The sequence below is a fragment of the Triticum urartu genome, chromosome 2, assembly GCF_003073215.2.
Source record: "Triticum urartu cultivar G1812 chromosome 2, Tu2.1, whole genome shotgun sequence".
Lineage (NCBI taxonomy): Eukaryota > Viridiplantae > Streptophyta > Magnoliopsida > Poales > Poaceae > Triticum > Triticum urartu.
In genome coordinates this window covers 589,587,081-589,600,838 of record NC_053023.1, presented here as the reverse complement: position 1 = coordinate 589,600,838, position 13,758 = coordinate 589,587,081, and the positions used below count along the sequence as shown (strand labels likewise).

The window sequence follows — 13,758 nt, the reverse complement described above, 5'->3', positions numbered from 1 at the left end:
AGTCTATCCCTCTACATCATGTCATCTTGCTTAAGGCGTTACTCTGTTTTTAACTTAATACTCTAGATGCATGCTGGATAGCGGTCGATGAGTGGAGTAATAGTAGTAGATGCAGAATCATTTCGATCTACTTGTCACAGACGTGATGCCTATATACATGATCATACCTAGATATTCTCATAACTATGCTTAATTTTGTCAATTGCTCAACAATAATTTGTTCACCCACCATAGAATACTTATGGTCTCGAGAGAAGCCACTAGTGAATCCTATGGCCCCCGGGTCAATATTTATCATATTAATCTCCTACTACTTAGTTATTTACTTTGCTATTTACTTTGCCTTTATTTTACTTTGCATCTTTATCATAAAAATACCAAAAATATTATCTTATCATATCTATCAGATCTCACTCTCGTAAGTGGCCCTATAGGGATTGACAACCCCTATTTGCGTTGGTTGCGAGGATTTATTTGTTTTGTGCAGGTACGAGGGACTCGCGCGTAGCCTCCTACTGGATTGATATCTTGGTTCTCAAAAACTGAGGGAAATACTTACGCTACTTTACTGCATCATCCCTTCCTCTTCGGGGAAAACCAACGCCGTGCTAAAAGAGGTAGCACAAGGCACCCAGCTGCGAATGAGCTCTGCTCGCCATCCACAATCCGACGGCCAAACTGAACGCGTCAATCAGCAAATCGAATGCTATCTTCGCTGTTTCGTTAGTTCGCATCCTTCCAAGTGGGCCAAATGGTTATCTCTCTGCGAGTATTGGTACAACACCAACTCGCACTCCGCCACCAATAAAACACCTTTCGAGATCATCTATGGGCACTCTCCGCGGCACTTTGGTCTTTCTCCAGAATGTACAGTTGCTTCTTCTGATCTCTCATTATGGCTTGAACAACACCGTGTGATATTGGAGTCAATCCGTCAACAGCCATTGCGTTCACAACAGAGAATGAAATCGCAGGCTGACAAGCACCGCATTGAAAGGAGTTTTAATGTGGGTGACCTGGTTTTCCTCAAACTCCAGCCATACTTACAGACATCTGTTTCTCCTAGTGCCAACCAGAAACTTGCATACAAGTTTTTTGGACCGTATACAGTGCTGGAACGTGTGGGAGAGGTTGCGTATCGCCTCGACTTGCCGGCAACAAGCAAAGTCCACCCAGTGTTTCATGTGTCTCTCCTCCGCAAGGTGCTCAAACCAATACATCAAGTGCTACCTCAACTTCCAACTTCCGACGATGCTTTGAAGATACCTGAACAAGTCCTTCAGCGCCGTGTTCTTCATCGTGGTGGCAAGAAGATCATTCAAGTGCTGCTGCTGTGGACAGGCGATTATGAAGATCTTGCTATGTGGGAATATTCTGAAGATGTCAAGCAAAGGTTCCCACATGCAGCGGCTTGGGGGCAAGCCGTATCTCAACAAGAGGGGATTGTCAGCAGCAAGACCGAGTCAAGGCAGGAAGAGCCAGGAGTTACTAGCAACAGGCCGGGCTGCAAGCCTCGCCTCCCTGCTCGGCTAGCGGGCCCCGAATGAGCCTTATGCCACGTAGTTGGTTAAGAGCATCTCCAGCCGCGCCCCCAACAGGCCCTCCCCAGGCGTTTTTGCCGCACCGGCGCCGAAAAAACGGCCCAGTCGCGTCCCCAGGACGCCGAAAAACGGCGGCTCGGGCCTTTTTTCCGCCCGGCGGTCACAGGCCGAACCCGGCGCACTAGCGGGCAGTTGGGGGCTCCGGCGCAAGGGAAAAGCGCGGTTGGCCCACGCCGTCAGGGGAAAAGTCAAGGTTTTCTTCCCCGACTCGCCTCCCAACCCCCGTGCCCTCGGCCGCCAGTAGCTATATCCCGGCGCCGCCCGCCGCCTTTCACCGCTAGATAGCAATTCCACACCGGAAAAATAGCAGAGCTTCGCTGCGGCAGCCCCTCCAATAGCAGCTGGGCGTTTCCGGCCGCCGTTTCCGGCCGCGGAGGGGCAGTTTAGCGGTGGGGACACGCCCACCGGGCGCAAGGTGTTCGGCGATTTGCCTGCCTCGGCGATGGACTCGGATGACGAGGAAGCGCTCGCCGCGTTGCTGGAGGAGGAAGCCAAGGCCGACGTCCAGGAAGAAGAGCATCTCATGGTGCTTGCCGCCCTCGCCCAGCTGCTGGCGAGCAATGAAAAGCCACGGCGAGGTGGCTCGGCGCCGGGGCGGGTGAAAGCAAAGAACCGGCATCGTCTCGAAGGCTACTGCATGCTCTACTCCGACTACTTCGCCGATGCTCCACTTCACGGCGAGAAAACATTTCGGCGCCGTTATCGGATGAGCCGAAAGCTCTTCCTCAGGATTGTGAATCCCATTCGGGAGTTCGACAACTACTTCAAGTGCAAGATGGATTGCACCGGCGCCCTTGGATTCACCTCCATCCAGAAGTGCACGACAGCGATGAGGATGCTTGCATACGGAGCTCCCGGTGATTCACTCGACGACTATGGGCGCATGGTCGAGTCCACCAGCATAGAGTGTTTCTACAAGTTCTGTCGGGCAGTGGTGGTAGTGTTTGGACCGCAATACTTGAGAACACCCAATGCGGAAGACACTGCTCGGATCCTAGCACAAAATGCAGCAAGAGGATTTCCTAGGATGCTTGGAAGCATCGACTGCATGCATTGGAAATGGAAGAATTGCCCATTTGCTTGGCATGGGATGTACAAAGGCGCCAAAGGCGGTTGTAGTGTGGTACTTGAGGCGGTGGCCACACAGGACCTCTGGATTTGGCACTCCTTCTTTGGTATGCCAGGAACTCACAATGACATCAACGTGCTGCAGTGCTCTCCTGTCTTTGCCAAGCTTGTTGAAGGTCATTCTCCTCCGGTGAACTTCGAGATCAATGGGCGGCACTACAACAAGGGGCACTATCTAGATGATGGCATCTATCCGAGATGGTCGACATTTGTGAAGACGATCTCAAACCCTGTGCCAGGAGGCAAGAACGCCTAGTTTGCGAAGGTTCAGGAGGCTTGCAGGAAGGATGTCGAGCGGGCATTTGGTGTGCTCCAATCTCGATTTGCTGTTGTCCGGTACCCCGCTCAAACATGGTCGACAGATCAAATGTGGGAGATTATGACTTGCTGTGTCATCTTGCACAACATGATCATCGAGCGCGAGCAAGAAGACCCAGTGTTTGACACTGAACCATACTACAGGCAGGGTCCTCTAGCCGAAGTTGATCACCAGCTATCGGCAACCTGGACTGCCTATCTCAGTATGCGTCAGGAGATCCGAGACCCACAGGTGCATCATCAACTGCAGCAAGATCTGATAGAATATCTATGGAGGCTCAAGGGCGACGCCGGGCGCGACGTGTGATGAAATATGAGTTTTTATTTGTTGAACTATATAATTTGTATTGAACTATTTGTTGTTGTACTATTTTGTTGAAGTATTTGATATTTCTATGATGAAATATGTGATAAAAAAATTTATGTGCATAATTGAATGCCGAACAACAGCGAACCACGCCGAATATGGGCCTATTGTCGCCCATATGGGCCCTTTATTCGCCGAAATGAGGCTGAAAAGTGGGCGAATATCGGCACCTGTGGGCGAGCTGGGAGCGACGACTGGGCGCGAAACCACCCCCAACGCCGATTGTATCGCCGGCTCACCCTCAGGGGGCGATTTTTATGCGTCCTGAAAGGACGAACGGCTGAAGATGCTCTGAGTACCCTTTCTCCTTTTCTCTGTAAGGCTGACGAACGGCATTTGGCTAAGGATAGGCTAGCGTGGGCAGGTTGTCTTCCTACTCCTTTCCCCTTTCCTGAGATGTAATCCAAATTGAGATGAACTTCATGAAATTATAGATAAAGCTAGAGATTGAGAGTTAACACACAGGCAGGAGCAGTACGTGGAGCTAGCTAGCTTGCACAGGCATCGCCAGGTCGATGTTTAATTCAGCTATAAATAGTAAGCCGAGTATTTCATGAGCAGGGCTCCCGGCTTATACGGTGTGATTCACCTTGGCCCATGACTATATATAAACCGTGTGTCTCATTGACACTCGGCTTACATAAAAATACTCGGTTTGTATATAAACCAAGTGTTTTTCAGGTGGCTCTCGACTTATCTTTGATAAACCGGTCCTTAGTAAATTGTGTGGTGTAAGCCGGAAAAAACACATGGTGGAAAACAATCGACACGAAAAGGAACGGGTGTCAGGATGGCCTCCCCGAGCGCGGGCGACTCGCTGGGTGACCCGCCGCCGCCGCCGCTGGCTCGCCCCCCTTCCTCGCCCTCGGGTCCCGTCCGCCCGCCGACGCCCTCCCCGGCCTCCCCACCACCTCCCTCCCCCCCGCCACCTCGCCGCGCCTGGTCTGGGCCGATCTCGCCGAGGCCGACGGCATCGCCGCGGGGCGTCCGGTTGTCTGCCGCGACCGTGTTCCCCCCAAGGCTCCGGCTCGGGCTGTTCCTGCCGGTGGCTCGACTCCCAGGGGTGGGAGTTCGGCTGCCCGCGGGGACGGCCGGCGCCGACGCCGGCCGGAGGGCTCGGCTCGGGCGGCCTTGGCGAAAGGCGCGACCTTGGGCTCAGGGGCGCGCCCTCGGGGTCGTCGACATGGTGGGTGGGGCGTCGCCGGTCGGGCTGACCGCGGCGTCGCGCGCACGTCCTGGAGATCATCCGGTCCCTCGCCGCCCTCCGCTGCTCTCTCCCCTGCTCCGGCCGAAGCCCCGGCGACGTCATCGATGGCGCTCTCGTCGGTGGTCTACAGGCGGTCTCCATTCCGCCCATTCATCGCGGCCTTCGGCGCTCCCGTTCTCCCTCATCCCGGCATCCTGCCCTCTCCGGCCTGGCCCCGCCGCCCCCGCCATGCCCGGCCGGCGCCCTCCTCCGCGGCGGCGCTGGGGGAAACCCTCGTCCCTCGATTGGTTTCCCCTGGCTGGTCCTACCGGGCCGCGCTTGTGGTGGGCCGCCCCGTGGGCCGCTTGCCCAGCGCTCCTGGGCCGCCGCCGGCTCCGCAGATTGCAGGCCGCGCTCTGGCGGGCCCTCTGGGCCTCCCCCCCTCGCGGCCCAGCCCCGCCCCCGGGTGGGCCTCGGCCCAACGAGGCGGTCCATTTGGCCGCCTCTAGGGTTCCCCCGCCAGCCAATCCAGCCCGCATCGCCCTCCTCTCCCCTCGTCGCTGTGCCGCCCGCCGCCACCACCAGCCCCGTCGCCCTTGCTGGTTCCCGCTCGCCCCCTCCTCCTACCTCGCCGGCCATGACCCGCGAGTGGGATGACGGGGCCGGCCGCCCCAAGCGCCGGGCTGATGATCGCCGGGCCCCTCCGCGCCCGTCGCCGGACGCACTTCGACGGGAGGAGGACCTCCGGCAGGAGCTTGACTCCCGCCCCGCCCGCCGCTCTCCGGCTCGAGCCACCCGCCGCTCCCCGCCCCGTTCTGGCCGCCGGTCCCCTGCTCGCGACGATCGCCGCTCCCGGTCCCCGGCGCGCCGCTCGCCACACCGGGCTGATTCGCTAGAACGTGGCCGTTCCCCGGCCGGGGGGTCCCGTCAATCCTCCCGGCGGCGGTCTCCCTCCCCGTCTCGCCGTTGGGACCGGTCCCCTTCGCCCCGGCCGCAGCCCCTGTCCTCCGTCACCGCCAACCCGACCTCCAACCGCTTCCAGCCCCCCCGCGCCCAAGCTGCGTTCCCGCCGACCAATGGGGGGAACGGGAACCAGGGGCGCCAGGGCGCAAAGAAGAAGAAGAAGAAGGGTCCTCCTCGCCCCCCGGTTGCTACGCCCGCTGCCGGTGTGGCCGCCCCCCATCCGGGCTCCGCCTCCGCCTCGGACGGTCCGCCGTGTTTCAACTGCGGGCTGTCCGGGCACTTCCAGGTGGTGTGCCCCAACCCGCCGATGTGCTATCTCTGCAAGGACGCCGGCCACCCCGCGATTCTCTGCCCGGACCGCCCGGTGACGGAGGAGCTTATGATGTACGGCCACGGCATCGAGGACATGGGCTTCTTCCACATCGAGGTTCCGGAGCTGCCCCTTCCCTCCCCCTCGCTCCTGGCTCTTGTGACTATCGTTGGCGAGGCCGTCGCCACCCCCGAGCTCATTGAGGCTGAGCTCAACCACTTGTGCAGATGCAAGTGGGATTGGCAGGTCACCCCCTCGGCGGCTAACTCCTTCACGGTGATCTTCCCCGACGCTATGAGCATGGGCTTCTGTACCTGCAGCGACAACATCACCTTGGCCCTCAACGGGATTGTGGTGAACATCTCTGAGCCGATGTGGGATCCCAAGGCCGTGGTGGTCCTCGACACGGCCTGGATCCTCATCGCCGGCCTGCCGGATGTGGCCCGGTCTGAGCGCGTCATTCGCGGCATGTCCAAGCTTTTGGGCAAGGTGGTGGTGGTCGACGAGCTATCTCTCCGCAAGGAGGAGGAGGTCTGGGTCAAGGTGAAATGCCTGGACTCCTCCAAGCTCCACGCCACGATTCGGGTCTTCTTCAACGACGACGGCTACGACCTCAAGATCTGCCCCGAGCCTCCGAACCACATCGGTCGCCCCCGCTTCTCCGATGATAGCCACATGGGGGGCGGCCCAGCTGACGACGACGGCTCTCGCCGCCGCCGGTCCCGTCACCCACGCCTCGAGGATCCTGAGGATGACGAGGACCTATCAGGGCACTCCCGCTCCCCATCCCCCGAGCCCGCCAACCCACCTCCGGGCCGTGGCGGCTCCGGGGCGGGACGTACCAGGGTCGGCCACTGACCTCGCAGTGGCTCTGCACCTGGCCTCTACGCCGGCCGCGCCTCCTTCGCCTCCATCCGAGTCGGCCAGTGACATCTCCAGTGTGGGCCTTCTCGTCATGCCGCCTTCGTCGCCGCACTCCCCTTCCACAGCCTCCGCTCCGCTCTCCTCGCTGTCTGCTCCGGACCCCCCGGCCACTCCTGGCTCGACCTCCCCGGTCCCCCTGAGTGGCGGTGGGGACCTCCCCGCCGGTGCCCCTGCTTCGGCCCCCCACCCGTGGGCGGTGCGGTTGGCGACACCCTGGAGACCATCGCCCCGCTCCCCTCGCCTGTGGCCTCCGACGCCCACCTCGCTCCGCCCTCCTCCCCGGCTGCGACGGTGGCCGTGATCGTGGCCTCTCCGACTGACGCTCACCCCCCTCCGTCGGTGGCGTACGTCAGGAGGCCCCGATCCACCTCGACGCCGGTGACGGCGTCCCACCGCAGCGCCCGCCTCGATGAGTCCCGTCCGGCGGACTTCCCGGCGCCGTCCGTCGCTGAGCGTGCGGAGCTCCGGGCCGCAGTCCGGAACCTCGAGTCAGGTGTGGATCCCGTCCCTCCCAGTTCTTCCAGTTGTTCCTTTTCCGCGCTTGAGGCCGTCCCTCTTGGCCACCTCGCCAAGGTGGCTAATGACTCTGCCATAGTTTTTAGGGGGGAGGTCGGTCCCCCCTTAGAACAGATCGCGGCCATTAGGGCTCGCGAGATCTTAGACGGCAAGCTGGCTGAGACTCGGGCGCGCTTGCTCTGACCCTCCATGGATTCGACCGCACCCTCCGCGGATCTAGGGCCTCCGGTGGCCGACGGTTTGATTCGTGGCCGCACCCGCTCTCGCACTGCCGCTCTACGGGCGCAAAGCGCCTCCCGTGTCTTGGGGTCAAGCAGCCCCCCCATGGGGGTTTAGATGCGAGCCCTTTTCTGGAACATCCGCGGATTCGGCCATGATGGCCGCCGCCGCCAGCTCATCGAATACATGCGAGACGAACACATTGACATCATTGCCATCCAGGAAACCATGCGCACTGAGTTCTCCCTCCAGGAGCTCGAGGGTCTTAGCTCTCACCTCTTCGCCTGGCATTGGCTCCCTTCTAGTGGGACCACTGGCCACTCTGGCGGCATCCTGCTAGGGGTGAAGGATGCCACCTTTGAGGTTGGGGGCATGGATCGGGGGGAATTCTTCATGAGTATGGAGATCTTTGAGCGGGCCCTCAACTTCAAATGGCAGGTCGTGATTGTCTATGGTCCGGCGGACCATAGCCGCTCCCCGTCCTTTTTAGAGGAGCTTCATCTGAAGATCTCCAACTCTCTCCTCCCAGTAGTTGTGGGCGGAGACTTTAACCTCATCCGATCCCCGGAAGAGAAGAATAATGACCGGATTAACCTCCCCCGGATGCAGCTATTCAATGACTGGATCGCGGAGCTAGGTCTCCGTGAGCTGGACTGGACGGGTGCCCGGTTCACTTGGACTAACCGTCAGGCTGACCCGACGCGATCCGTGTTGGATCGCGTCCTAGTTTCCCCGGAATGGGAATTATGCTGCCCCCTAGCCTCGCTCCGGGCGATTACCCGGATCGGGTCTGACCATGTCCCCCTCCTCCTCTCCACGGCCGACGAGCGCCCCCCCCGTCCCGCCGCGTTTCCGGTTTGAGCTCTTCTGGCTCAACCAGGCCGGCTTCCGGGAGGCGGTTGCCGCCCGCTGGATATTGGCCCGCTCTTCCCCCCATCGCGCCGTGTCTGTGGTTGACTCGTGGCACTTCTGTGCCAAGCTTGCCCGTCAATTCATGAAAGGGTGGGGTGCTAACCTGGGCCGGGATCTCAGAGAACGAAAAAAGGCCCTCCTCCTGGCTATTCAAGCTCTGGATGCCCGTGCTGACACGTCTGGAATATCCCCAGATGAGTGGATGGTCCGTTATGACCTTGAAGACCAGCTCTCATCCATCTACGTTGATGAACAGGCCTACTGGCGTATGCGGGGTACCCAACGATGGGTACTCCGGGGTGATGCCAATACCGCCTATTTCCAGGCGGTGGCGAACGGCCGCCGGCGCCGAAACTCCATTCATTGCCTTTGGGATGGAGATACCCCGCTCGTTCGCCCCTCGGCCATCCGCACCCATGTGGATGGCTTTTACAAGGCCCTATTTACCCCCACCCCTCGGGGTGGGGTTAGTCTCGCCCCCGACATCTGGTCGGGGGCCCACCTGGTTTCCGATGCAGTCAATGCTGCTTTAGTGGCTCCTTTTGCTGAGGAGGAGGTTCTCGCGGCTATCAAAGGGATGAACCCCTCCTCGGCCCCGGGGCCGGATGGCCTGCCAGTTACGTTTTTTAAGACGTTCTGGCCGACCATCAAGCTGGAGGTCATGGCTCTGTTCGAGGAATTCTTCTCTGGCACCATGGATCTTGGGCGCCTCAACTATGGCATCGTGACTCTTATTCCCAAGGTCCCGGGCGCCTCCGACATCCGCCAATTTCGGCCAATCACCGTGATCAATGTGATATTCCGGATTCTGGCCAAAGGGTACGCCAATAGGGTGACCCTGCTCGCGGACACAATTACCCACCCGAACCAATCCGCCTTCATTCAAGGCCGATTTATTCTGGATGGGGTTCTGGTGTTCCACGAAGTCCTCCATGAGGTTCGGCTGCGTCATCATCGAGCGGTGTTTCTGAAGCTCGACTTCCACAAGGCCTATGACACGGTCCACTGGCCCTTCTTGCGGGAAGTCTTGCTTCGCAAGGGCTTTGACGACCGGTGGGTGACTAGGGTTATGCAACTTGTCTCCTGTGGACGGACCGCGGTGAACATCAACGGGGACATTGGGCCCTACTTCCCCACCCTCTGTGGGGTTCGCCAGGGCGACCCTTTCTCACCGTTTCTGTTCAACATGGTGGTTGATGCCCTGGTAGCCATCCTTGATAAGGCCAAGGATGCTGGCCACATTCACGGTGTCGTCCCTCACCTAGTCGGAGGGGGGGGGGTCTCCCTCCTCCAATACGCAGATGATACCATAATAATGGTGGAGGGCACTGCCCATGACATTGCTAACCTAAAGTTCCTCCTCCTGTGCTTCCAACAGATGTCGGGCCTTACCATTAACTTCGATAAGAGCGAAGTGATGGTGCTCGGGGCACCTCCCGAGGAAGCACAGTCCATAGCGGACCGACTTAACTGTCGGTTGGGTTCTTTCCCCACGACTTACTTGGGGATCCCCATTAGTGACTCGCGCCTCACCGTGGCGGACCTCCGCCCCACGGTGACCCGTATGCAACATCGGGTCGAACCCTGGAAAGGCCGTTGGTTGTCGAAGGCTGCCCGGGTGATCCTTATTAACTCCTCGCTTGCTAGCCTCCTGTGGTTCCTCATGAGTTTCTATAGCCTACATGAGACCCTCCATCAGGAGATCGCCAAGTACCAGTCTAGATTCTTCTGGGCTGGGGAGGGGGATAAGCAGAAGTACCATATGGTTAGCTGGCCCGATATCTGCAAACCCAAGGACCAGGGTGGTCTCGGGATCCTGTCCTCCCGCCGCATGAACATAGCCCTCCCGACTCGTTGGCTCTGGCGCATTGCCAATGGGGATGGAGGCCTATGGCTCACCATCATCCAGAACAAGTATCTCCGTGGACAGCCCCTTGCATTCTGTCAGCGCTCGGGCGGCTCCCAGTTCTGGCAGGCGGTAGTCCAGCTGCTCCCGGTTCTCCGTATTGGCACTTCCATAGCGATCGGTACCGGATCATCGACCCTGTTCTGGTTTGATCGATGGCTTGGTGACTCCCCCTTGGCCGCGCGCTTCCCTGTGCTCTTCTCTATTGCAGTGGACCCGCATATATCTGTCGAGGCGGCCCTTATTGATCTAGGGCGCCTCGCCTTCCGCCGCCCCTTCGGACCTCAAGAGGTTGCTGCCTGGGATGCTCTTATGCTGGACATTGCCCTCCTCCCTATGGACAGCCTTGACTCCCCGGATGTCACCTCCTGGCGACTTGAGCTCTCCGGCTGCTTCTCCACCAAATCCCTCTACGCGGCCATTGCACCCTCGACGGCCCCCGAACCATTTAGTTTGATCTGGGATATTCGCCTGCCCCTGAAGATCCGGATCTTCATGTGGCAATGGATTCGTGGTCGCCTCCCGACTGGTGTGGAGGTTCGTAAGCGAAATGGACCTGGGAACGGGAAGTGCCCCTTGTGCGAGACGATGGAGGATGCTAACCACATCTTCTTGTGTTCTACGGCTCAGTTCCTTTGGTCCTGCTTCCGCGAAACGGTTGGGGGCCAATGGTGTAACACCAACTTCCCCGACCTGCTTGCGGAAATCCAGGCCTCCCCCCTCGCTACCGCCATATCAGATGGCTCTTCGTTGGGATCCTTGCCTGGACGCTTTGGACCGTCCGCAATAAGCTTGTCATTCAGAAGGTCCCTCTTCGACGTGCTACTGACGCCATCTTTAAAATGTGTGGATATTTGCAGCTCTGGCGGCCGCTTAGCCGCCCCCAGGATCGGGTCGTCATCAACAACCTCATCGCCGACCTCCGCTCGATGGCCTTCAGCTTGGCACCACCGCTCCCCCCCCCCCCCCCGGAGCCAGACTAGATGTTGTGCCGCACCCTCCGCGTGCGCGCCTTTCTTTTTTTTGTCTTTCAGGGCTTGTTGAGTTGTGCCCTCAGCATTAACCTTTCGACTTCTTGTGGTGCTAGACCTTTGTGTGCGTGTGTGTGTTGTTGAATCTTGTCGTGGTGCTTGGCTTTATCTATAAAGCGGGGCGAAAGCTTTTTCGATAAAAAACACATGGTTTATATATAAACCGAGTGCAAATCGACATAAGCCGAGTGTATTGAGCACACGGCTTAAAAGTTTTTCTCTGTGGTGGCACGTGAAAGGCGCACCGAACAAATTATGGCTCACGCGTCCTCCACCGACAAAACTATGCATGCCGCACTAAGCGACCGGACCAAGCACGGCGACTCACGCGCTGAACAATTCTCATATCATACTCCCATTTTCTTGCTTCGCCACCGGCGACCAAACCATGATGAATTCTACACAGTGTAAACTCGACCCACTCCTATATATATGGACGTTCGTACGTCCATAGATGCACACTAGACGATCGACTACGATCCAGCGTCCGCCATTTTCCAACGGCCAACGCTAACTAAGCAGCAGCAGCAGCAGGCTAAATTAAACCGGTAATCTAGCGCCGCTACTAGCTACTATGGCCGCCACGTCCCTGGCATTCGTGGCGCGCCGCGGCGAGCCGGAGCTGGTTGCGCCGGCCGGGCCGACGCCACGCGAGCTCAAGCGGCTCTCGGACCTCGACGACCAGGAGAGCCTCCGGTTCTACCGCTCCGGCATCTACTTCTACCGGGGCTGCCCCTCGCGGGCGCGCGCCGACCCGGCCAGGGTCGTACGCGACGGGCTGGCCGCGGCGCTCGTGCACTACTACCCCATCGCCGGGCGGCTCCGCGAGCTGCCCGGCAGGAAGCTCGCGGTGGACTGCACCGGCGAGGGGGTGTGGTTCGTCGAGGCCGACGCAGACGTCGCGTTGGACGAGTTCGGCGACACGCTGTGCCCGCCGGTCCCTTGCGCTGGCCAGCTCCTGTGCTTGCCGGAGAGCAACTGCGCCGTCGTTGTCGACCGTCCACTGCTCTACGTTCAAGTAAGTCTTGGGTGCATGCGTTGAAGAATTATTTTTCTTTCTAAAATAACTAGGTCAGGGTTGAAGAGTTGGTGGTGTATGCTTGAGAGCATGTCGACTTTTGTCTGTAATTTGCACTACGTGACACTGACATGCATCATGCATGATGGCATGAAGGTGACGAGGTTGAGGTGCGGAGGCTTCGTGTTCGGCATCCAGGTGTGCCATAACCTCATGGACGCGCCGGGCGTCACGCAGTTCCTGCAGGCCGTCGGCGAGCTGGCGGGCGGCATGGAGGCGCCAAGCGTGCGGCCGGTGTGGGCGAGGGAGCTGCTCGACGCGCGCGACCCCCCGTGCCCCAGCTACCAGCACCCCGAGTACGAGCTGGCGGCCGACGCGGCCAACGACAGGCTCCGTCCGGGCGCCGAGCTCGTGCACCGGGCGTTCCTCTTCGGCCCCAAGGAGCTGTCCTCGCTGAGGGACCAGCTACCGCCGCGGATGAGGTTGCGGTGCTCCCGGTTCCTGCTGCTGTCGGCGTTCGCGTGGCGCTGCCGGACCGCGGCGCTCGGGTACGCGCCCGGCGACGAGGTGCGGTTCATGTTCGTGGTGAACGCCCGCGGGAAGCGCGGCCGGCCACTCCCCGAGGGGTTCTACGGGAACGCGCTCACCTTCGGCGTGGCGCGGACGACGGCCGGCGAGCTCTGCTCGGGACCGCTGGGCCGCGCCGTGGAGCTGATCGTAGCTGCGATGGCGCGGGTCGCCGCCGACAACTACGCACAGTCGGTGGCCGACGCGCTGGTGCTGCTCGGGCGGCCACGGTTCACGACGGCGCGGACGTACCTTGTGACGGATCTGACCAAGGCGAACCTGCACAATGTGGACCTCGGATGGGGCCTGCCGGTGTACGGCGGGCCGGCCACGACGACGCTGGCCACGTTCCACATTCCTGCGGCCGGCGGGGGGATCACCGTGCCGATGTGCCTGCCGCCACGCGCCATGGAGAGGTTCACGGCCAATGTGCGCGCGGGGCTCTCGGAGGCTTCTTCGCACCGTGGGCGTTCTAGTGGCGTGGAGTCGGCCGTGCTGTCGAGGATGTAGGAATGTAATCTTTTTTTTTTTTAAAAAATGTAGGAATGTAACCTGAAAACACAACTCCTCACATAATCACTTTTCCTTGCGGAACATTTTAAACATAATTTCGAATCCAAATGAGCATAACATGATTTGGCTTTCTAAAGTGTAGTTGGTTTTAGGGGATACTATTCTCACTTAGACTGGTGTGCTTTTATTTGCTCTTAAGGAACACATCTCTACTATTAAGAAAAACTCTTTCGTTCACCCGGCTGATTTCTTGCGCGCTAGCCACCATATCTATTTTTG

At 59.3% G+C, this 13,758-nt stretch overlaps 1 protein-coding gene across 1 annotated transcript; it reads left to right on the top strand.

Moving 5' to 3' along the window:
• The first annotated feature begins 11,872 nt into the window (after positions 1 to 11,872).
• LOC125533707 (benzyl alcohol O-benzoyltransferase-like) lies at positions 11,873 to 13,479 on the top strand. The gene is made up of 2 exons (XM_048697074.1): positions 11,873 to 12,399; positions 12,556 to 13,479. Exons 1-2 carry the CDS (start codon positions 11,956 to 11,958, stop codon positions 13,474 to 13,476), a joined length of 1,365 nt encoding a protein of 454 aa, XP_048553031.1. The 5' UTR covers positions 11,873 to 11,955; the 3' UTR covers positions 13,477 to 13,479.
• Positions 13,480 to 13,758: the final 279 nt, after the last annotated feature.